Source organism: Thunnus albacares, chromosome 1, assembly GCF_914725855.1.
Source record: "Thunnus albacares chromosome 1, fThuAlb1.1, whole genome shotgun sequence".
Taxonomy (NCBI): domain Eukaryota; kingdom Metazoa; phylum Chordata; class Actinopteri; order Scombriformes; family Scombridae; genus Thunnus; species Thunnus albacares.
Genome location: NC_058106.1, coordinates 9,210,906 through 9,233,509, shown reverse-complemented (window position 1 = coordinate 9,233,509; position 22,604 = coordinate 9,210,906). Strand labels below are relative to the sequence as shown.

Here is a 22,604-nt window from a genome sequence, read left to right as displayed (position 1 = left end):
GGAATGCCCTCTAATGTTCAGAGGGAAAGTAACTAACTGCTACACACATGTAACTCACATCAGTAAGCTACCTATGTGAAGCAGTAATTTACCTCTGTTTTGATAATGTGGGTTGTTGTCTTTAAAACATATTTTCTTGTTATATGATCCATCTAATGTTTTAGTCATTGCTATTTTGCAAAAGGTTATGTACATCATTTTATATATATTCTGGGGAGCATGACCACTTAGTTGTTGTCTTAATTACAGGGAAATGGCATTCACTCTTAACATATGAGGTCTGTAGTCTGTGTACTAGTGCCACCTATTGGGCTATTAGCAGTCTAAGAATTACAGCAACATAACGCAGTAGCACTGTGTTAATATCCCATTAATTGCGATATTTATGCGCAATTGGGTGTATCTAAAAAATCTTCAGCTGTGTGTTTATCTAACTATAAAGCAAAGAATCCTCTGTCTGTCTGTCTGTCTGTCTGTCTTATGTATGTATGTCTGTATGTATGTCCTTCACATGTCTCAAGAACCATTCATCCAATCTACTTTACACTTAATAGGTGTATTGCTGGGGACCCATGGAAGTGCAGTATTGAATTTGGTGCAATTTGGATTCACAACAAGATCAATATTGATAAATTTTGAATAAACAAGCAATTAGCGAATAGTGGGGTGGGGCTTCTGGGCTCTGCGACTGTGTGAGCAAGTGACAGAGAGACAGGCTGGTGAGGAGAGACAGCAGTGGAAATCTTTCTCTGAGAGAGAGAAAGCCTATGAATGACAGAAATACAATGTTATTTTCTGATTGTTTCATGGCGGTTACGTTCTAAAGCACAAATAAACAACCATCAAACACTCAACAGATGATTTACTGTGGAGACAGATGCTCTTAGTTTCTGTTTCATTTTCCTCCTCTGCATTTCTCCTTTTCATTCATTCATTACATCCAACTAATACAGCAGTAAATACAAAGAACAACAGGACAAATCTGTGTTGTATTTTCTTCGTGTGAATGCTGTGTTTCCAGCACAGCAGCTGAGAGAGAGAGAGAGAGAGAGAGAGAGTGGCAGAGCAAAGAGAGGGAGTGGTGGAAAGCTTTCTGTGAAACATGAATGAGATAAATGACTGACCAATCAGTCCTCTGCAGTGTTTTCACATCACCTTTTAGTATTAGCTCACCTCAATTAATGTCACATGGCGTGCTCTTAAAAGAGAAAGGTAGACAGCGAAAACAGAGCTTTTAATCAAGAATGGACAGACTCTTAGGCTACTTCCCACGGGCAGTTCAAAGCCAGAATGTCTCATACAAGTACAAATCTTTTGAGCAACTATACTCAAATGATCCAAACTGAAGCCACAGAAAATAAACAATCTAAGAGCCCAATGTGATCGATCCACTTTATTTTAGGAGCCGCAGCCCTCATTATACTTGAAATGAGAAAAGATTCACTATTACGGTACTTAACATCTGTGTATACTGTAATAGAGTGTTCGTTTCTTTCATGTTGTTGGTGTATATACTCATTCACAGCTCACATTAACAGTATTAATTTTTCTATGTGTTGAAGCAGCAATCAGCCCATCTGTGAGAAGTTTGCACATGTGAATGTAAATGAGAAAATAAATTGCACCTTGTGTTGTTTTGTAGTCCATAAAAGTCTTGTAAATGCTATTGTTCCTGACAAGTGACAGCACTTGTTCATTCTGGCTTGTGAAAGCAAGTAACTATGATATCTCCATGTGATCATATGGAGATTTAAACTCCATATGATCGCAAGCAGATGGCAATATGATCCCCATACCAAGCTGACTGACTCCTCAGCAATATTTGCCATGCACAGCCACCGTCCATAATAAGTGAACAAACATGACCTAATACCCCAGACACATGACTATTGATGCAGACGATACAGATACTGTGATTATGACATTTCTGTTATGGCACAGGTGATTGCAATTTTTACTTAGTACAGATTTTCAAACTACATTTAACCCTCAAGCATTTTTGAAAGAGGATCAGCACCACGGTTAACTGTCAGTTGATAAACTCTGCTCTTGGTCCTAAAGGCAGCAGCTGTTGTGTTACCACATTCTGGTAATTTTTACATACAGAAATATGTTAAGGTCATTTAATATACAGTGTGAAATCCAAAAAATGGAAAACTTGAAACTGATTGTTAACCCAGGGTTTAAATAAAACTAAGAAGAAGAGTTACGTTTAAACATTATTTAGTGTGAAAAGCCCCGAGTGCTCTATTTTGTTGTCAAGCAAGCTATGGTTTTTATTTATATTGTCATAATTTTGTCTTGGTGATATTACTCTACAGTATATACAAACCAAGTGCTGAACTTTTGTAAGGCATTTGAGATTCCTAAAGTCCAAGGATTAACCTTAATGATATTAAACATAAACAGCAATGCAAATTAGGAGGTTATTTAAACAAATTAGTTCACAATTAGAAAATATTTTATGTCAACATACTTACCTTCACATAACACACAGGTAGCATTAATATAAAATCAGAGTTCTACTCACATCAGGAGCATGTTTTCTCATCATCATGCAAATTTATGCATCAATGTACACAAGGGTGTCCCTGAGGAGAATGTGTAGTGTGAGTTTGAAATCTCTGTCATTGTTTATAAGTTACTGTGTCCACTCTGTGCCTGAATGTCACCTCGCTCCTGTCACCTCTGCAGTGTTAGACCAGAGTTTCCCTTGAGGTTTAATCGCAGAAAAAAAATCCAACTTACACTGCACATTGAGCTGGATGGAGGAGTTGGTCATCCCCACCACGTTCTCTGCAATGCAGGTCAGCTGGAAGTTGTTGTCATCTCGGCTGATGTTGAAAAGAGTCAGGTTGATGGAGTGGATGTTCGGCCAGTAAACATTGGACTATAGAGAGATAATGAGAGACACAGAAAGATGACATGACATGTTAAGGTACATGAAGGATATACAGCACATGCAATTAAATTACTGGAGTTTCAATATTTAATTTCTTAATTAAAAGAATCAGTTCATTATTAATTGATTTAATTCTGGAAAGAAACAGAATAGAGCGAATAAGCGCACACTACCACTGGAAATTAATCACTTTGGTGATCTGGGCTACAATCGCAGCAGCTGCATTGTGAGAAAAAGGCCAGCTAATAACTCTTTAAGCCTGAGTGCCTCAGTGATATATTGTGAATTTTGGCACTAATTGGAATGGATACAGGACTAACGAATTCACAACTTTTCACTTTCAGGTAGCCAAACACAATTCTTGTTCTTCCCCTCTTGCCTTCGGTTGACCAGGTTCCCCAATACTTCATTCATGCTAATCAGCTTCAGTATCCATCTACCTTAAAACATCAAGCCTGAGGCTGAGGTAACTTTCATCTGTAAATGCTGCAAGCATTAAAGACAGATGACAAATACAGACACATGGCAATTTCAAAAACTGCTGTTACTCTCCTCTTGCTGTTTATCTCTGCTGTGTTATTGCTGTGACATCACTGAGGCCTGTCTTAGGGAGCCAGATTAGTGGGCTAGCCAGCACTTGTGGGACAGCTAATCAGAAAGCAGGTTAAGTCAATTTTCTATAAGTCAGTTTTCTATACAATGTCAAATTTGTCATGTTTTGACAAGGGCTGCACTTACAGTACTGTGTAATTAAAACATGTGCTCAATCTTTTATCTGCACAGTACAGTCACCATACAGTGCTTTTAAATGTACTGCAATTAACAAACAACTTTGACTCATGACTGCAGCAGCAGAGCTAGCAGCATTTCCACTATAGATTCTCTCTTTAAATGTCACTTAAATAAAATAAATGAATGAAATAAGATAAACTGTATTTCCACGCTGTGAAGATTGTTATGTCACGTGCACAAACCAAGAACCATCAAACTGATAATGCCAAGTATTTAATTTTTGTGCTATGAAATAAACGTGTTTGCATCTTATGAAATTAGTTTCCAGCACTTAATGATACAAAGTTCAAAGTTCACATTTAGTTCACAGAGACAAGATTACAAACACAGCCCTCTAACAGACTGAGCTAAGAGAGAAGTGTTATGTCTTTGAGTTCACTTGTCCTTGTGTCATTGTCTGAACTAACTAATGTCTGCAACATAGGGCCAAAGTTCTCCTTTACTTTGCTAACTGCAGTGGTTTTTGTCTCATTACTTTAGTCTCTGTAGTATGTGTTCCATATGTGCTGCTCTATGGCCATGAACATAACAGGCTTACATGTCAGTTTCCCTCACTGTGAATTGATGTGATCTTTGCTTGATGTCTTAGGTCTGTGTTCTTAAATCAGGCTTGATTTAGTTTGATCTCATTACTGTGGCTCTGAGTTAGCTTTATCTTGTTAGGCTCATTGAAGACAGGCTTTCCGCAATAAGCCCTGCTTTTCTGGGTCTTCTTTATGCAACCCCCTCTGGTTAAGATTATGGATCAAAATGGGCCTTCGAGCCAATCAGCTCAATAGAAAAGTTAACATTTATATGAAATCTGGACAAAAAACAGTAGTGACAAAAATGGTCCAGAAATTGACAATACATTTCACACAAATGCATGCTATTATGTGTAATAATTAGTATTGTAAGTGTGAGTGTGTGTCTGTGTCTGTGTCTCACCAGGTGTGTGTTGATGGAGTGCAGGCCGCTAACAGTCCAGTCCACTTCAGGCAGTGGTGCTCCAGATCCATTGCAGCTCACTGTCACATTGTCGCCCTCCATCACCAACACACTGCTGTGGCTCACGCTGATCTCTGGCAAATCTGAAAACACACACATACAAATACACACACACACACACACACACACACACAGTGTACGTTCATATTAATACATGCCTGTCACTGCCTGTGTCTACATACTTTCACACCAAATCAATTAATCACTTTTCATTAATGTAATTAAATGAATACAAAGGAGGCAGTGGAATATACATCCACAGACAAACTCCCACACACATTCACATACACTAGATGTCACAGGGATGAGTCACCACCGGGAGATAATACTGCAGAGTCTACAGCCTCTGTCAGAATCAACACACAGCTCCTCACATCAGATTCACCCTCTGAACTCTGTCACACCTCCTCCCCTTCACCTCCTCCCCACTTCAACTCATCTTCCTACTACCCTCTTCTTTTCTCTATTTCACCTTTAACCCTTTCCCTCATGCCTTTCCTGTCTCTTTGCTCTCTTTTAACCCCCTTCCACTTTCTTTCCTCCCCCCTATCTTGCTTCCTCCCCCTTTTTCCTCCCACCTTTTTTATTTTCCTTCTCCTCCTTTTAAAACTAACATCGCCTCCTTCCTCTTCCCTCCTCCTTCCTCTCCCCCTCCCCTCCTCTTACCGCAGTTGTGGATGTACATGTTGTGCAGTCGTATCTTGGAGGCTCCGTTCCTGCAGTACAACTGCTGCGTGTGGAGACCGGCCTCTCCTCTCTGCTGCCACAGCTGGATCCAGCGGATATCACAGCCACAGTCAAACACCACACTGTCCAGACGCCTTGAAACACATTTAAATAAAACAACAAAATCAGCAATGACAATGACAAACCAGACTGTCCAACTATCTAAAGATACAAACAACACTCTCCACACCATTATCTGGATGAAACATAGAAATAACAGAAGCAGTGAGACAAGTATTACTAAAACGTAAGACAATTTATATCTTCAGCAATATAAACAGCTTTAACAATAACAAACGAAAAAAATCAATATTAGCAATGCCATAGCATTCTTCTGAGGCCAGCAACCAGTAGTTGAAGCAATATAAGTCTCGTCACCAGTAGCAACAATAACAATATTCAACATGATAGCAAGAGTTGAGACCAGGAATCGATATCCTGGTATTCTGATCAACATCTGCTCCAGTTTGTAAATGCCATTATTATGTTAATATTACTGGATTCTTTTAGCTGCAGCAACTAAAATGGCATCTTACTGTTGTGTGGCAAAGTATTTAAAGAATAAGTGTGAAGAAGAGCTGAAGTGGTTCAGAAGCCTAAATAAGGCATGCAGGATGGAGGCTTCGTCCCAAATCATACTGCAGAATGATGTTCAACAGGTGGAGCATTGTATGCATAGATAGTCCTAACTTTACAACTAAACAGCAATGATTCCAGAGTTTTTCAGCAATTCAAAAAGTAATAATACAATAATAATTATAAAACAAAACACCAGGTGGCCTACACTCAATATGTGCCTGAACGCATCTTGTGTAGAAACTAATAGACGACTGAAGCTGCTGCTCCACTAACATGTTGCTTTCGCTGTGCAGCCTGTGTAGACATTGTGTTAACTTTCATCATTAGTGGGTAAAAATGACTAATAAATCTTCAGCTGCAGGAAAAGCAACATTACTGGCAACACTTTCAACCTAACTAGCAACATTCTTCACATTGTTAGTAATGACAATGTATATGATTAACAGTGTTAATTATAAAAAACAGGAATATAATGACAGTGGACGGTCATATATAACAACATGACATATATGACAGTCACCACAGATGTGTTTTGGCTCTGTAGCATTCAAATGTGAGTAGGTCAAAGGTCAGAGCAGTGTTCAGGCAATCAGTTTCAGGCTGTATTAGCAGCAGGCAGGTGCTATTAGGCTCTTCTGTGCATACATTTCATTCTCACAGCAGTGTGAGATGGAGAGCCACATTATTCAACATTGTGCGCCACCTCTGCATTTTGCATATGTACAATTTGGAGGCTGTGATTGGCCAATTTTGTCAAGATGAATGCCTGTCCAATTGTCCTTGACAGAGGTCAATAATATATTGCAGAAAGCATGAATAATGTATGCGGTACGTCCATCATGCTGTATAAAGTAATGAGAATAGATTCCCGCAGGTGGATCTCGCTTATTATCAGGTGCTCACTGGATCTGATACTGCAGTTAGAGCAGACCCTTTTCACATTCAACTACTGCTACAAGAAAGGGACACAACACCACATCTATCCATTATGAATTGCTTTTCTCTTTAATAACTGCAGAGAAGCTATTCATTTTAAATGTTATTATTAGCAATTATTTTGTACAGATGCATTATGATTGCAGTCAATCATGCAAATACTATCAAATGATCATAGTCAAAACTCAAATAAATTCATAAATAAAAAAAGTCTAGTTTCCATTTCAGCCTAACTTAACTTTTTTTATTACATTTCCACCCAATCGTTTGGGTGTGTTTATTTTTCATTGAATTGTGTAGGAGAGACACTAATTAAGGTAAAATCTAAGACTGAACAAACTTTTGTGTCTTGGCAGACTTGCACTGTTTTTATTATAGGACCTTCAACAGGCAACAAAACCATTTCCGTCTAAAATGATCGAAAAATAAATCTCATTGTACTTTTACATGGAGGAAATTAAAAGACTACAGCAAAGCTGGAGTTGTAGGATACATTTCATCATTGCACATGTAACTTCCCCAGAATCCCTGCCTTGCAAATGCCAAAGCTGCACAGCATGTCAGCTGGTTTTGGTAATTTGATTAATTACTGAATATTATGGAATGTGCACCACCAATGGACAAAATCAATTAAGGCAGGCCCTGCATCAATTGCAATTTTTTTTGGCCATGTTTTGTGGAGGGACCCCTTTTTAAAATCTACTTTTTCTACTTTTTTTTTCTTACATTGTGCTTACATGATGCATGTCCCCAATCAAATTATATATACATATATCAAATTATATATACATATGTATTATTCCTTGTTGTAATGTACTTAATGGGAACTTGGAGGCAACAGGCACAGATGCTGTAATGTGTTTGCACCAAATAGGGGCCCAACAGCAAAATTTTGCCCTGGGACCCGATAACATGTTAATGCATCCATTTACATGTTATTGCATCCAATTAGTTACGAGCAAATGCAGCAATGTTCTTCAGAAGTGATCACAAGTCATTTTCAGGTAATTTTTCATTAGAAATGACATTTTACATAATGGAGAGCATCACAAAACATCTGAAATACATGTACATTCAACAGCATGTTGGATAAATGTATTAACGTTCATGTGTACTATGAAAACTCTACATGTACGTATAAAAGCAGCACAGAGGAGTAGCTCCCTACACGCTGGTGTGGAGGAGAATTTCACTGTTAAAGCTTTGCATTTAATGCTGAGCAAGTTGAACCACAAGGGATCAAAGCTCACCAGAGTAAGGCAGTCCAGGCTTTCCCCCCTTATACTGTAATTATGGTAACTGTTAATAAGAACTACCGCCTCCATACATTACCCACTATTCCTCTGTACACGTACAGCACTTGAAAAAGCAGGATAATGCTCTCACATAAGAAAGCTACAACCCTGTGTTTGAAACACGTGCACGACCAGATCTTACAGCTCCACCATCTAAACCAGCTATAAAGCAACAAGAAGAAAAACTGACGGCTGGAAGTTGATACATGTCTGGAGGAGAGCAGATTAGACTTAGAAAAGAACAAAAGCAAACAGCAGTGTGACCCCACATACAGAGAGCTAACAGCATGATGTTTCCTTGAAGCTGGCTAACGATCCACCCCGCTACTCCAGAGGAGAGGTAATGATCACCACCGGAGGCTGTTTTTCTGAGAAATGTACACACAGGTGCTTTGGCTGAGGAGCTGTGGATCACAAGCAACGATAAGCTATACTGCATTGTTGCTTGAACACTTTGATCTCAGCTTGAATGCTCTGCTTCCTCTCCTTATACAGTTGTCAGGAATTATTTTAGCTTTTTAAATCCTGTGTGTTTAATAAATCGCCTTATTTGGCTTATTTATACCACAGTGCTGCTGATCTCGGGTGTGACTGTGTGTTGTATTTTCTGTGATGCCTGGCTTTGTGGTAATTCAGCAAGAAGATGTATAGTTGGTGCTCTGCTTGTCACATTGTACTACACATCCAGATGTTAATGTATATTAATGAGAAAAAAAAAGTACTTTATTGTCTTTTTTTAATCACATCCCTCTATTTTCTGTCTCCATCTTTGGTGCAACACACTCATTGCTGTTGTTTTTCTGCATCATACTTCCCAAAGATCACTTGTCAATCAAACAGTGTGGCCACTACTGTCATCATTATTATTTTAGTGTGGGAAAGAGATAATGTAGCTGTCATGCCATCAGATTGGCTTCTAGCATATTAAAGCAGCTGATTGACAATCTGTTATCTATTCATAGAAAATGGGCTGAATGAACAGATGTAGCCATGAACTGGTCTCAATTTATACTGCATGCTTGCTACTGCACATCACTGATGCATTGCTGCTCTACCTCTTGTCAGAAATGTCAAATTATGCTCCATTTTCATTGTACAGTGGGAGTTGGAGAGATTATAGTTTTGAGAAAGAATAGTATGTATCAATCAGTGGGGATAAATGCAGAAAAAAATGGAGAGATGACTCAACCGATGTCAAATTTAATACTCCTCTCGTCAGCAAGAGCTTTTACAACATAAGCATTTCCCTCTGATCCAGCTAAATTTGCTAAACAGTTGCTTTCACCACACTGTGCTAAGTGTGTATCATTGCTTTACCACACTCTTGGTTGTCTCCTGGACCTGCTCCATCATTCTCACGCTGTATCTTCTGCTTATGTCATGGATAAAGCGGTACGCTGTGAATAAATAAATCACCGTTTTGTCCCATCATTGCTTTTAGGTAAGGTTGCAACCACTTGGCCAGTCATTGGCCCTCCAGGCTCTCTCACTGTCTGACTTTTTCCTTTTCTTTTTTTTCAAACCACTATGGCATAATTTGTCTGAGGAGCTAGACCTGACTTTGGCTTATCAACAACACCACCTGCACTGCAATCATGTAGAGGAGAGGGGACACCCGAGTCAGGTCAGGGAAGGCTCCAGGTAAGAAAAATGGACAAAGTGAGCAGAGGCTTAAGGCTTTTTTGTATTTTTTTTTTAGCAGGAACCCTTTAGATATATGGTGGTTATTTTTAGGATAGATGTTTTAAACGGTGCTTTATGTGTGTATTCATGGTGTATGTGCAGAATGAACGATGATATGAGGAGTGATAGGAGTATCTATTTACAGTCTGACATTTATAGTGTACTCTTGTGCTGTGAATTTGTCAATGGATTTAGGCACTTGTATATTGTGCCGTTCAGTAATTGCATTTAGTATCATTTTGACACAAAATAAAACACCAAAATACAAACCAGCTGACTGCATTTTAATCAGTCACCCTTAGAAACCAAACCCTACATTAACCTCTACACCCTACTATACCATAGAGTAAGTATGAAGTAACTAACACAGCATGGTTTGTTACCATCTACTGGGTGACATTTAGCTATTCATGATTGTGCAATGGCATATTACTGTTGGGCGCAGTCAGATGTGTTTGAAAGTCGGTGCAAAAAATTTCCACAAAAGATTTAATGTGAAGTTACTTATTAAAGCTGCACTGATCAATATTTTGTATGTGTTTTAGCGTATTTCAGCTCATTGTTTTTGTTTTATGACCCAGAAATGTACTGTTGTGGTTCAGTCTCACAGCTCTGTAATGTTTAATTCATTTTGGAGACCAAAACAGAACTAAATGGAGAGTAAATGTTGATCTTACATTCCTCAGGTGGACAAAATACAACTCCAGATGAATGGCAATGTTGGTTCTCAAATACAGTCAAATAACTTGCCATGCGCCAAAAGGCTATACTTTCACACCAATGCAGCAGGCAAAGGCACAGACTTGGCTAGATGTCAGTCAGTTTTTTGTACTTTTGACAGTTTGGTAATTTTGTGGCTCCAGTCAAGCCCTGCTCGAGTTGAAGTGTGTCTAAGTTGTGCACTGGTGACTGTGAATGATGCAGTTGTGGGGCAGTGAAACTTTGGTGTCCATTTTGGTATTAATTTAAGCATGTGTTTCTGCCCTTCTGCAACTTCGTATTATAAATACACAGAGATGGTGCTGTGACTTAAGATACATTTATAGAATTTGTTAGATGGTTGTATCCAAAATGACTCAAAACAGTTAGTTGTGATATTATCAGAGGTAGAGAGTTTGGTATAAAGGACACGTGTTCTACATATTCACACATACATCAAATATTGCAGCGTGATTGAAGCAGAGCCTGAGTTAAGTTAGAATAAAAGGGGATTCTTGACCACAATGTCATCTTCAGCTGCTTGTAGGATTGAAGTCCTTCCCTTGCAGCTGATGAAATCACTGTAGCATCATACTGCAATAGAAATACCGTATGTGTGTGTGTTCCTTCTGTAGTCTCTAATTTGTTGCACTGTGCATATCGTATTCCCTACAGTACTTGGAGTAGTGTAATTATTGTACACTATTATCGTAAGATTATGTAAACCTACTCAAATTTGGGAAATTATTTTGTGAACAAAAAATATACACAACATACACAAATAATGGAAAGACAGGATATTGTACTTGATGTTACAGCAGCTGTAGCCTAATTGCATCCATATTATTATCTTGCAGGGATTTCATAAATTAATTTGCATATTAAATAAACTTGTGCGTTCTGGTTATAAACTTTTGCCGACACCTGAGTTCAATTTAAAGCAGACATCATCTGCACTTGGAAGCATATTTAATGTTCTGTATATTGGGATGTCTGGACTATATGCCTCCAAGAAAAGTTCCCTCTCAGGGGAGGTAAACCTAAAGAACCAATCCCATCAACTGTTACTGATGTGTCATTAATGAGCTCCAACTCCAACTATAAACAATGCATTTCTCCCGCTTCAGCCTCTCCTTCAGATTATACTATGCTGCACCAGACTTGTGCTTGCAAAAATCTGCCCTGACCTTGTACGGTATTTGCATTTGTATTTGTGGCTGCTTTCAAGAAAATAGAGTTAATAAGTGAGCGTTCCCTCTTTATTGTCCCCCACATAGATTCTACCAGACAGTCTGGGTTTTAAGCTGGTGACCTCTTCAATGTCTAGGCTTCTGCTGTCCCCAGTCCAGTCTTTTCTAGCACATTTAACATTTTAATACACCCTTTTCCTGTTGCAAGTCAGTCTTTGATGTTTTTGAAGACTCGGTGTAAATGTCATGTATTTCAGTAAGAATTTGCCCCGAGTGCAATTGGGCCCTAATAAAATGAAGGTTAAAATTCTGTAATTTACCTGTCATACAGCCCTTAGAAATGTAATGTTTAATTCATCCTAATCCACTGGCAGTCAAATCAAAAGATTACAGGTTTGATCTATTCATATTTCTTCCATATTCAAAGAAAAATCCATTTTGCAGTGAGAGGCGTAAATGTTTGACTTTGCGTCGGCCCCTGCTTCCCAGAGAGCTGGGATTAAAGAAGCGCTAACAGAATAAAGGGATTTGGGATGCACACTGCCTCAGGCAGATCGCTTTAGTTGCTAAAGAAGAAGAATATTTTCCTGTTTTTGTGGTCCAGATAGAATGAGCTTCCTCGAAGACAGAAGTATCGGTGACTGCCGCTAACTCCCCTTCAAATAATCTCCAATAATATCAGCCTGGAAGCCTCAGCGGCAGATTCAGCATTTAGCTGTCCCTTTCACCCTGCTGCTGTTCTCAGGCTTGTGATTGGCTGGGCTGTGCACCACACTGCAGTAGCTCCAGTCCTTTGGCTAAAGGGCACATAGACAAAGAGGCAGAGCCGATTATCTGTGTCTCATCCAGTGGCAGCACACAGCAGACTTCTATTGTAAAGTCTCAATGTGATGGTGGGGCCTTTTCACAGGAGCCACAAAAGACGTGAGATTATTGAGATTTCACTGATAGTATTGCCATTGTTACTGATATTAAGATATTGCAGGGAGTGTGAAAGATCTGTGCAACCAACCTGCAAACAAAGCAACTGTTTGGCTGTTATTCTTTACAAGGCTTGATAAGGAATGCCTGATATAGAAAAAAAAAACACACACACACACAGACTTACTTTTTTTCTCTTCACATTAAACTGTTGCCTCATCATACAGGTTGACTGATTGCAATTGTGATTTGATTCGAGTGGACTACACATTCAGAGGCTGATCTTGTTTGAGGTTAACAGAAAAGTCTTGCTTTCATCTTAAAGTAGCTGAATAAATGGTCCAATGATTCTTTAGGGGTGATACAACTCTTCTTATTGAGTAGTACACATTTTACATCCAATTAATTAGTTTTAAAGTTGTACTTAAAGGCAGCAAATATAGCATGTAATTCCAAACTTGGCAAATCAGACTGCTTGGTGAAACTACATGTTGTTTAATGGTGATTTAAGTAGGGAATCAATCCTGTCTTCACTTTTCTGTCTTGCCTTTATAGTGAGCATATTTGATGTGTGTAAACTGCCTCCTTTCTTAATTGTAATTTCTATATACACACACCATTTGCTATTCTCATTTTATTTTCACAAAAAGTTATGAAAGCAATTAGAAGTTAACTTGGATGCAATGGACCTTAATGAAATATTCAATGAATTAATCAATGAGAACATTGTTATTTTAATGCTTATGGGTGTAATTCCAGGTTTAAAAAAACAATTTGTGAAATTTCCTATTCATTGCAGGTCACTGTCACTGTGTAGCAGCTTTGAAAATGGTACTCTATCATTGTTAACAAAAAATAAATACAACTGCAATAACAGTGCCTAGAGTGGCTGAGATAACACGGTGTAGCGACAGTGTCATGGCAAAGGGCCATGCTCTCCTTTCGTCACATAAAACAGAAATTATTTCAGCTGGTTTGATCTTTCTCTATTTACATAATATCAGTGTGGTTCAGCAGTACGGGCGAGCACTTATCATTGATACTGCATTGTGTATTATTCTAATAATTAAAGGCAATAGCCACCCAGTGAGCACGCTTCATTTGGCATGATTGAATGATTGGCACTCATGAAGCTAATATGGTTTGGGTGAGCACATAGACAGTGAGGAGAGTAATGATGTCAGGACCACGTCGCAGACTCTGTCCATGATAGAGTGACTCATTTCCTATTAGCGAGGCTTGATTCCACATGGCTTCCTTCTTGCATAACGCCTCGACCCACGTCTGTGCCGCCACGCCACTCCAACTGACACCTCTTAGCCAAACACACCAAATGGAATAGACATAAACCCTCGCTCCTCATCAGCATTCACTATGGAAACACTGGCATCGCCCTGGTCGTACTCTTCATGTAGAACAACAAAGACACCATTTGTTCGCATCTAAAATGGTTGCTTAAGAAGAAATAGGATTGCACATCTGAGCAAATCCGGCTCTGTGAGCTGTGAGGGTGGTTTGGTTAAGAAAGGATCTGCACTAGTTATTTTAGTTTGTTGCATGTGATGTAGTCTTTCAAGGAATTTAAGGTCATTTAACTGTTGGACTGTAATAATATACATTTCACATTGTCTGTAGGCAAAGTGACGCTCATCTTGTTTTTCTTGTATATATGTGTGAAATTAAAGCTGCATTATATAATGTACTCTATGGTGGGAAAGTAATTAAATGAACTTGAGTGCTGCAACATTTTGAGTTACTTAACTTGAGAATTTCTATTTTTGATATTACTCTGCCTCATCATATTTTAGAGACTCTTTTATGTATTTGGCAGCTATAGTTAGTAGCTACTTGCAGATTAATATTTTACATATAAAACATATTATCAGCCTGTAACATATGATACACCATTACTCATCTTCACCAGCTACAACATCAAGATGATGCTTACATATTAATACACAAATCCAATTACAACAATATAACACTCCGAAAGGGGCTATACTTTCACTGTTGATATGTACAGTAAGCACACTTTGCTGATAATACTCTAAGACTAAATGAGCACAATCAAAGTTAAAATAAATATATTCAGTGATTTTTTTTAAAAAAAATTTTTAACAATTAAACACTCAAAAATGTGTTTCATCAGGACAGTGTGGGTGTGGTTTGTTTTGATTTTATTGACAGTAAACAAACCACCCACCATCAGATTCTGATTTAGATGCTGCTAAATCCTGATTGGTGCATTGAAGTATATTCTGACTGAGCCACACCCACTTCAAATAAGTGAGAATGCAAAAAAAGGAAATGCAGAAAAATTTCTCTTTAAATCTTTCTCCCTTCTAAATTTAACTTAACTAAAAGATCTGCATACTTTTTTCCACCACTCAGTATATTGCAGTCCACATGCTGTTCATATTGAAGCATGGGACACAAAGCTGAGACACTGCAGCAGCAGCAGCAGCAGCAGCAATGAGATAAACTAAATGCCAAACTAGCTTCTACAAAAGCCGAATTGGACAGCTTGTAATACAAAAAAAGTACAAAAGTTCCAGAGAATAATGAAATTCACAACCCAATAACGGGCACAATGAGGGATTCAGAGACCCATCTGCCTCTGATGAGGGCCCATAGTGAGATGACACTTGTGTAACGCTGGTATGGGGTCTAGTGTGAATTACTTCCTACACAGGATGGATAAGAATGAGCTTTCTGTGTTATCGGTGGGTCCTGCATGTGCAAGGGATTAGTTTTGCTCGGGATGACAGCGTAAGCTAAATGCCCAAAATGCAAAACTATGCTGTCAATGTCAGCAGGGCTTTCCCTCCGCTCTGCTGCCTGGAGCATGCAGAAGCAGGACTACCCCAGATCAGCATTGTGCCGTGCTCTCAGAGGACTCGCCCTGCTTCTACCTCTGAAAATAGCACAATAAAGAGGCCTGCTTGAAATAGTCTTGTATCACGTCCTGCTATACCTCAGCTTTATATGCCAGGAGGCACAGGAAGCAGCGTCTGTGCTCGGAGCATAGTGAAGGTTCAAATGATGGACAGTGCTGACAGGCGTAATGATGTGTAAATTACAAGCGGGTCGACATCGCAATGTTCTCAGTGGTGGTGAAAGAGCAAACTCTTTTCATAAACACAATGATCGCTAAAATATTCATGACAAACAAGAAAATGGGGTCACACTCCCTCCTCCTAACAGGCCATTACATTTCCTTTGTGTGTGTTAATTGAGTCAACAAATGACTTATAAGATCACAGTGCCACTATGCCGCCTATAGGTTCAGTCTTTTACATGGGCTCAGACAAATTAGAGGTTTTGTACAACAAAGACAGGAATTATAATGGAATCCATTGAAGACTATTTGTATTGAGGCAGATAGCGCACAGGGAGCGATGATAAATTGCTCTAATAAAATACAAACAAAAGCCAGCGAGAGAGATCAGACGAGGGAAGAAAGACTTACAGCTCTGAGAGTTGGAGGTGCTGGAAGAGCTGCCATGACAGAGTGGTGAGAGGATTCTTTGACAAGTTTCTGTAGGGGAAAGAAAAAACAAAGACAAAGTTAAAGTGAATTATTTTATATGAATTGTTTTATGTCTCTCGCTTGACGTCATATCTGATCTGTTTTTGCACCATTTCCTCTCTTGTAGTTTTGATGTCATTCTGTTTCATAAACCCAATTAGCAAATCTTTCTGTGGGTCATTTTGATACTTTTTCTCTTCCTTTTGAGGTAAAATCAAATTTTCAGCCTCTTTGGGTTTTCTTGTCTCAGCCCAGCATCACTGTGCACTTATATTTGCAGTGTGATATGAATCTATAACTAAAATAAAATAAAATGAGGGGAAAATAGGGAAGTGAATTCACAGGCCTGCATTAATGGATGGAACGAAGCAAAGTACTATTGACAAAGAAAGGGAAACAGGCCTGGTTGTGTGGAGCTTCAGGGCTCAGCCAACTCAATAAAAGAAAGTTGACCGCTTTCAAGTCAAATAATTCAATTGACTTAAGGAACCCCTCCGGCTCAGGAAGCCACCAAATTCAATAGCAAATAGCCAGAGACTTACAAGTGATTTGACCAGAACCTTGAATCAGTTTAAATATGAACATGAGGCATTTGTCGATACGTTTATTGAGAAATACAACATCACTGCAAGAGCATTAACATGGCAATTTGTCATGAAGTGCACCATCAAATGCTATTATCAGCCCATTTAATGTATTACATCATGAGAAAAGAAAGAACAACATTTTATCAGATCATTTGTTTTCTTTGATGTGGATGGCACTCACTTGATGACTCACACTTTGCACATTACTGTCACTTTGAACACACCACCTAATGTCACACCTCACAGTCTTTATTAGAGCAGCAAGGGATGATCTATTCAGCCATGCTAATTGAAATGACACAGAATACAACAAACATATAGTAAGATAAGACCGGCTTTTACTGCAGACAGTGAAACATTACAAATCCCTAAAGAATACAGCAATTGAAAATCAGGATACATATGAGAATACTGCATATGGGCATTTTAAACATGACAGATCAAACAGATGTTTTTCACACTATAACATGTTATGTATGTGTAAAGAAATTGGGATTAAAACAATTTATGGTGTAGAAAGAGAACTTGATGAGGCATAAAGCAAGAATACAATTCTAGATAATATGTTCAATATAATATAAATAAATATAATACTGATTTGAACAATATGTGATTATTAAAACATATAAAAATGTAAATATGCATTGCAGTATAAAAGCAAACAGTAGTAGTAATAGTTGTTTTAGGGTTTATTCTAAAAATGTCTATGTACATGACTGACTAAATTCATAATGACGCATACTCAGTACACTCACACACACACCAAAGTAGGTTAATTTGTATGGAAGACCTATTAGATACTCCTGTAACCAGAAGTGTCGCCATGGCAACAAGGAGCTAAGGATGTTGCAGGTCTCTCTTATTTCCTGTAACATCACACATGCAAACATACAATCACACATGCATATGCAAACACACACATACCTGCAGGAACACACACCCACCCACTCACCCACACAGACACACACACACACACACACACATAAACATACACAAACACACACACACACACAGGTAAAAACCCTTAGGAGTACTACAACCACATGCTTGCATGAAGTCATACACACTGGTTAAATATTGTCACCTTGAAATGTGTGTTAGTGTGAATACTCTGTGAGAATATGTAAAGACGCTGCATGAAATTTCCCCTCCCAAAGAAAACCTGTGGTCCCAAAGGGGCTGTATTATACACTGAAAGAATATATTACGGGGAGAGAGAGAGAAAGAGAGAAATAGAGAGAGAGAGAGAAAAGGTGGGCGAGCAAACAGCAGCTCATTAGGTGATGTGGAGCTGGGGCCACTCAACATTTACGTCAAATCCCCAGAATAGACACACATTTAGACTACAGATCTCCAAATAGACACACGTCAAATGACAAACACTAAAATAGACACGCATTAGACCAAAGATCTCCAAATATACATACATTAGACCTCAGAGCGCCTTCAAATAGAGACAAATCAGACCGCAGAGCCTCATCTGAAGTTTTTGTTGTTGATTTTGTATCTGATAATCAAACTGACAGCTTCAATTAATCCCCCAATTAGAATAGTCTATCAAGTAGGATCATTTCTGGGGAGTCTAATCACAAAAAAAAGAGAGAGACCCTGAAAGCCACACAGGCCCCTGGAGCCACCTTGAGGACTCTTAGAACCATCTCAAGGAGCCCTGAAGTGTCTCTGGACTGTGGACCAGCAGCTGGAGCCCCAACAGAAGATTAACAACTAGCTACTAGCTTTCAACAGAAATGACCATAAAACTAAGAAATGTACTATTCATTTCTGCTTTGTTGCTGAGTATTTACATATGTAGAAGTAAATTTAAAGACAACCGTTTTGAGTTTTTATGTTTTAATTATTTATGGGAGATCATTAGTTTGCTACTGTATGCAAGAATCATAATAGGAGTTTGGTATATGATATGTTCATCAAACCAGGGTGTGTGAAGTTTTGTGAAAATTAAATTGAAATTCATGACACATTCTTCAATCACTCATGAAAATGATGAAATTCTGCATCCTCTTTAATTCAGTAGCCTACTACATACTATCCAGCTGGCTAGAATATACTGAACAAACAGTAGCCATAAAACATCAAAGAATACTAATAAAACTGGTTAATTCATGTTAAGTAAGCCACACATATACATCTAAAGGAATAGTTTGACATCTTGGGAAACAGGCTTATTCACTTTCTGGTCGAGATTTAGATGAGAAGATTGATACCGCTCTCAGGAGAGGAGTATTGATCTTCTCATCTAACTCTCTGCAAGAAATTGGATAAGCCTGTTTCTCCGAATGTCAAACTATTCCTTTAACTTCACAATTAGTCATTGTTCCCTTCATCTTTGACATGCTTGTTTGATTTAGATGTTATTTATGATTCTTATTATTGTTTGTGGAGATCCTGAAATGTCAGTATTACAAATGACTAACAAAATACATGTACACAACAAACGTACCGTATACTTATCTACTTCATACATAGCCATAACAATACTAATCCACATAAGCCTTTCAATTAATTGACAAATGTGAATCTGTTTTCCTCCCTATGTCCTTGCATAGAGATATGTGAAGAGGAGAGGAAGAGTGTTTTCTGAGCCAAGAGTGAGACCTCCTTCACATCTCCGACAGGAAGTGTTCTGTTTTCAAAGGTCATCCTTCGCATCTCGACAAGAAATGTCAGCTAAAATTGGATTGGGGGTGTGGGGGGGGGTGTGGGGGTGGGTTAAATGAGTTAATAAATATATAAACAAATCAGCAAATAAGCCATCAAAGCCGACAGAATGCCAGAAGACAGGAGGTGAAGAAGGCCAAGCGCTGTGGAAAGGGGGGCCAATGATTATTAAATTAAAAAAATTAGCGGTGTAGAAAATTAATCTATTTATAAGCTCGGCAGTTCCCTTTTCCAGGCCTGGAAGGACATATACCGCTGCCCAACAAACACACACACACACACACACACACACACACACACACACACCTCGAGACCTCCATTACTTTGACCAAACTGTAAAACAGATCCAGCATCAGCATCCACACAACAGCTTTTCAGTCACTGAGCCACAAATCATCTCTGCTTCTCAGACACTGCTCATTTGAATAAGGAATTATAATTATGTGATTCACATGAAATTTTCATTAGGTTGGGGTAAAAAATATGCGTTACACAGACGGATGTATCTAGGTGTTAATATTGATGACAACATTGGCTCCCCAGCCAGAGGGCGACGAAGTGAATGCTAAACTGAACTTGGGTGTTTGCTCCTCTGCAGAGGAGGTGCAACTCCCCCTCCCTCCTTCTTTAATAATTCTGTTTGGCACAGATGCCATTGGGAAGGCTTGGCTACTCGAGAGGGTTGGCTAATTAGTGCAGCATCACTGGTAGCTACTGTCTGAGTGTGGGGGAGCTCTGCAGATTGACATTCAGGACCACGCAGAGGAGAACCAGACAGCCACTGAGCGGAGGTGTCGCAACGGATCAGCAATATGGACGTCGTGAAATCTAGTCGTCAACTGCCAGGCTGAGGAGAGGCTGCTGATATTTGGTGCAGCAACTAATCGCTTGCCTGTCTTTCTGTTTCTTTTGCAGCATTTTGTAATTTATGAGGAGATTTTTTCCTTTTTCTTGAAATGTCTCAGAGCCCTTTATGTTATGAGCAACTCCGATGACTGTGTAAGCTCCAAAAACACACCTTTCAAATAATGATGTCTAACTTTAATATATCATGGGTGTCAGTCTTAAAAGAAATTGTTTTACTTCAGTCTTGAAAAGGCTGACATTTTCAAACAGGAAGGTTTTCTTATACAACACCCATGCAGAGTTTATGAAAAAATGTTGCAATAATAATATAAAGATGGAAGTACTTTGAACTAGGCCATCTCCTGTCTGGAACAGAAAACTAGTGAGCAGTGCAGCATGTAAAAATCAGAGAATGGTATGTTTTACATTACTTAATAGGGTAATTATCACATAGTAGACATAAACTCTTAATAATCTGAATCTTTTTCATGAAAAGATATATTTATTCTGTTTCTCCCTATCACTGACTGATACAACAAGATAGTGATTCAGCCCAAAGTTCTCAGTTCTCATTCATGTCTTTATTCATCCAAACACCCAGAAAAAGAACACATTTACCAGGAGACTCACTCTACAAGAACTTGACTTGAGCATCAAAGACAGAGAGGAGAATGAGGAGTAATGCATGTATTTCTTATTTTGGGGTTGGAGAGTTTTGACACATATTATTCAGTAGCCTTTCTATAGCGGATGTCTGTATTTATTATGGCGATCCGGTGCCTAAAACATCAAAGCCGTTACCGCTTATCACCAAATGTATTCTCAAAATAAGTAGTTCCTCTAACTTGCTGACGTAGAACTTACTGCAACCCCAAGACTGTCCTATAGCTGGGAGGTCACAAAGAAGAAGTTCAAGCTACTAATAAGGTCTGCATGAGTCTATGCCACTCCAGCTTCCTGCATGTCTCTGCCTGATAATTCTCTGAACTTATTTCATGCTTTTCATCCCATGCAGTGTAACTACGTGTCTCATGGTCCACTGGTCCAATGCACCATCATCTCTGCAGCTGAAAGCCACTGCATGCATCCTGCCTGAATACACGTGATAGAGTACTAAATGTATGTTGATATGCATATTTTGCCTCTGTCAGAGGCTGAGAATGCATATCTGAAATATTGTAGATATCTTTTTAGTGCTTTAAAGTATTACCTGGAGGCTATGACCTTTGACACACCTCTCACTGGAACTTCATTTACATTTAAGTGTAAATCACCAATTTTTCTATTTATTTTTTTTATTGTCAGTTATTACCATTACAAGTAGCAACCTTCTTCATCCAAAACCATGAAATGCATATCATGTAAGCCCTGAAATACACCTCATTTAATCTATTTAAAACACTTTGATGGTTCTATTTCTAGATGGTTCTAGTTCTCCATTTCTGTTATTTCCCTGTTTTCCCTTTTCACACACAATCCAAAGACTAAACAGACATCACTCCAATGCTGCAGCTTCACCAACCCAGTCTTCTTTTCTCCTTATGTGTAAATACTTTATGTGCTGTCGAATTTGCAAAGATCTAATATTCTGATGTATGTGTGCATACTGTATATTTATCTCTGAATTCCATATATTATATGTTAATGGCTCATTTTGTGGGGGAATGATGCTCTCCTATAAAAAAGCAGACACTTGTCAACCAGATCTCACCATTGTATAACCATTTGCAATAGTCATGTAACTACAGTGATGGTGTCGTAAAAGGTGATTCATTATGCACATTTCCAGGTCCTTCCAGGTCTATTTTTAATTAGGAGCTCTACTGGTGTATCTTTGTACAGTAGTATAGCTATCTATTGTTCTTTACTCGAAATGTCAACAACTCCAATACATCTGTACATGTTGCAACCAACACATGGAAAAACCTTAGCAACAGCTTTAGCAACAAAGGCTATGGAACAGACGGCTGTTCTGTCTGTTCTGAGCCATCGTCAGCTTGTCGGCAAGGTAGAAAACAGCATCACAATCGAAGCATTCAGGGCTGAAGGCTGGGCTTTTGACATGCAGGAAGAATTTCTACATAGGTTAATCTCATGTTTTGAACCTTTGGCAATGTGTAACGTAGATATCCAACATCATAACAGTATATAAATGATAGAAAATCACAAAAAGCACAATTTGTACCCTTTAAGTTAGCAACTGAACCACTTGGTAAAAGTCAAAAATAGATTGTTGTAATATTTACTGTATAC

General features: G+C 38.7%; 1 protein-coding gene across 1 annotated transcript in view; it reads right to left on the bottom strand.

The window, feature by feature from the left end:
• Positions 1-22,604, bottom strand: part of ntrk3b (neurotrophic tyrosine kinase, receptor, type 3b) — a 180,190-nt gene that overhangs the window by 88,579 nt on the left and 69,007 nt on the right. Inside the window, exons 4-7 of the mRNA XM_044370105.1 lie at positions 16,180-16,248; positions 5,348-5,502; positions 4,622-4,764; positions 2,749-2,890 (exon numbers count right to left, since the gene is read on the bottom strand). Of these exons, the coding sequence (XP_044226040.1) occupies positions 2,749-2,890; positions 4,622-4,764; positions 5,348-5,502; positions 16,180-16,248 (509 nt within the window). The remainder of the gene's footprint in view (positions 1-2,748; positions 2,891-4,621; positions 4,765-5,347; positions 5,503-16,179; positions 16,249-22,604) is intronic.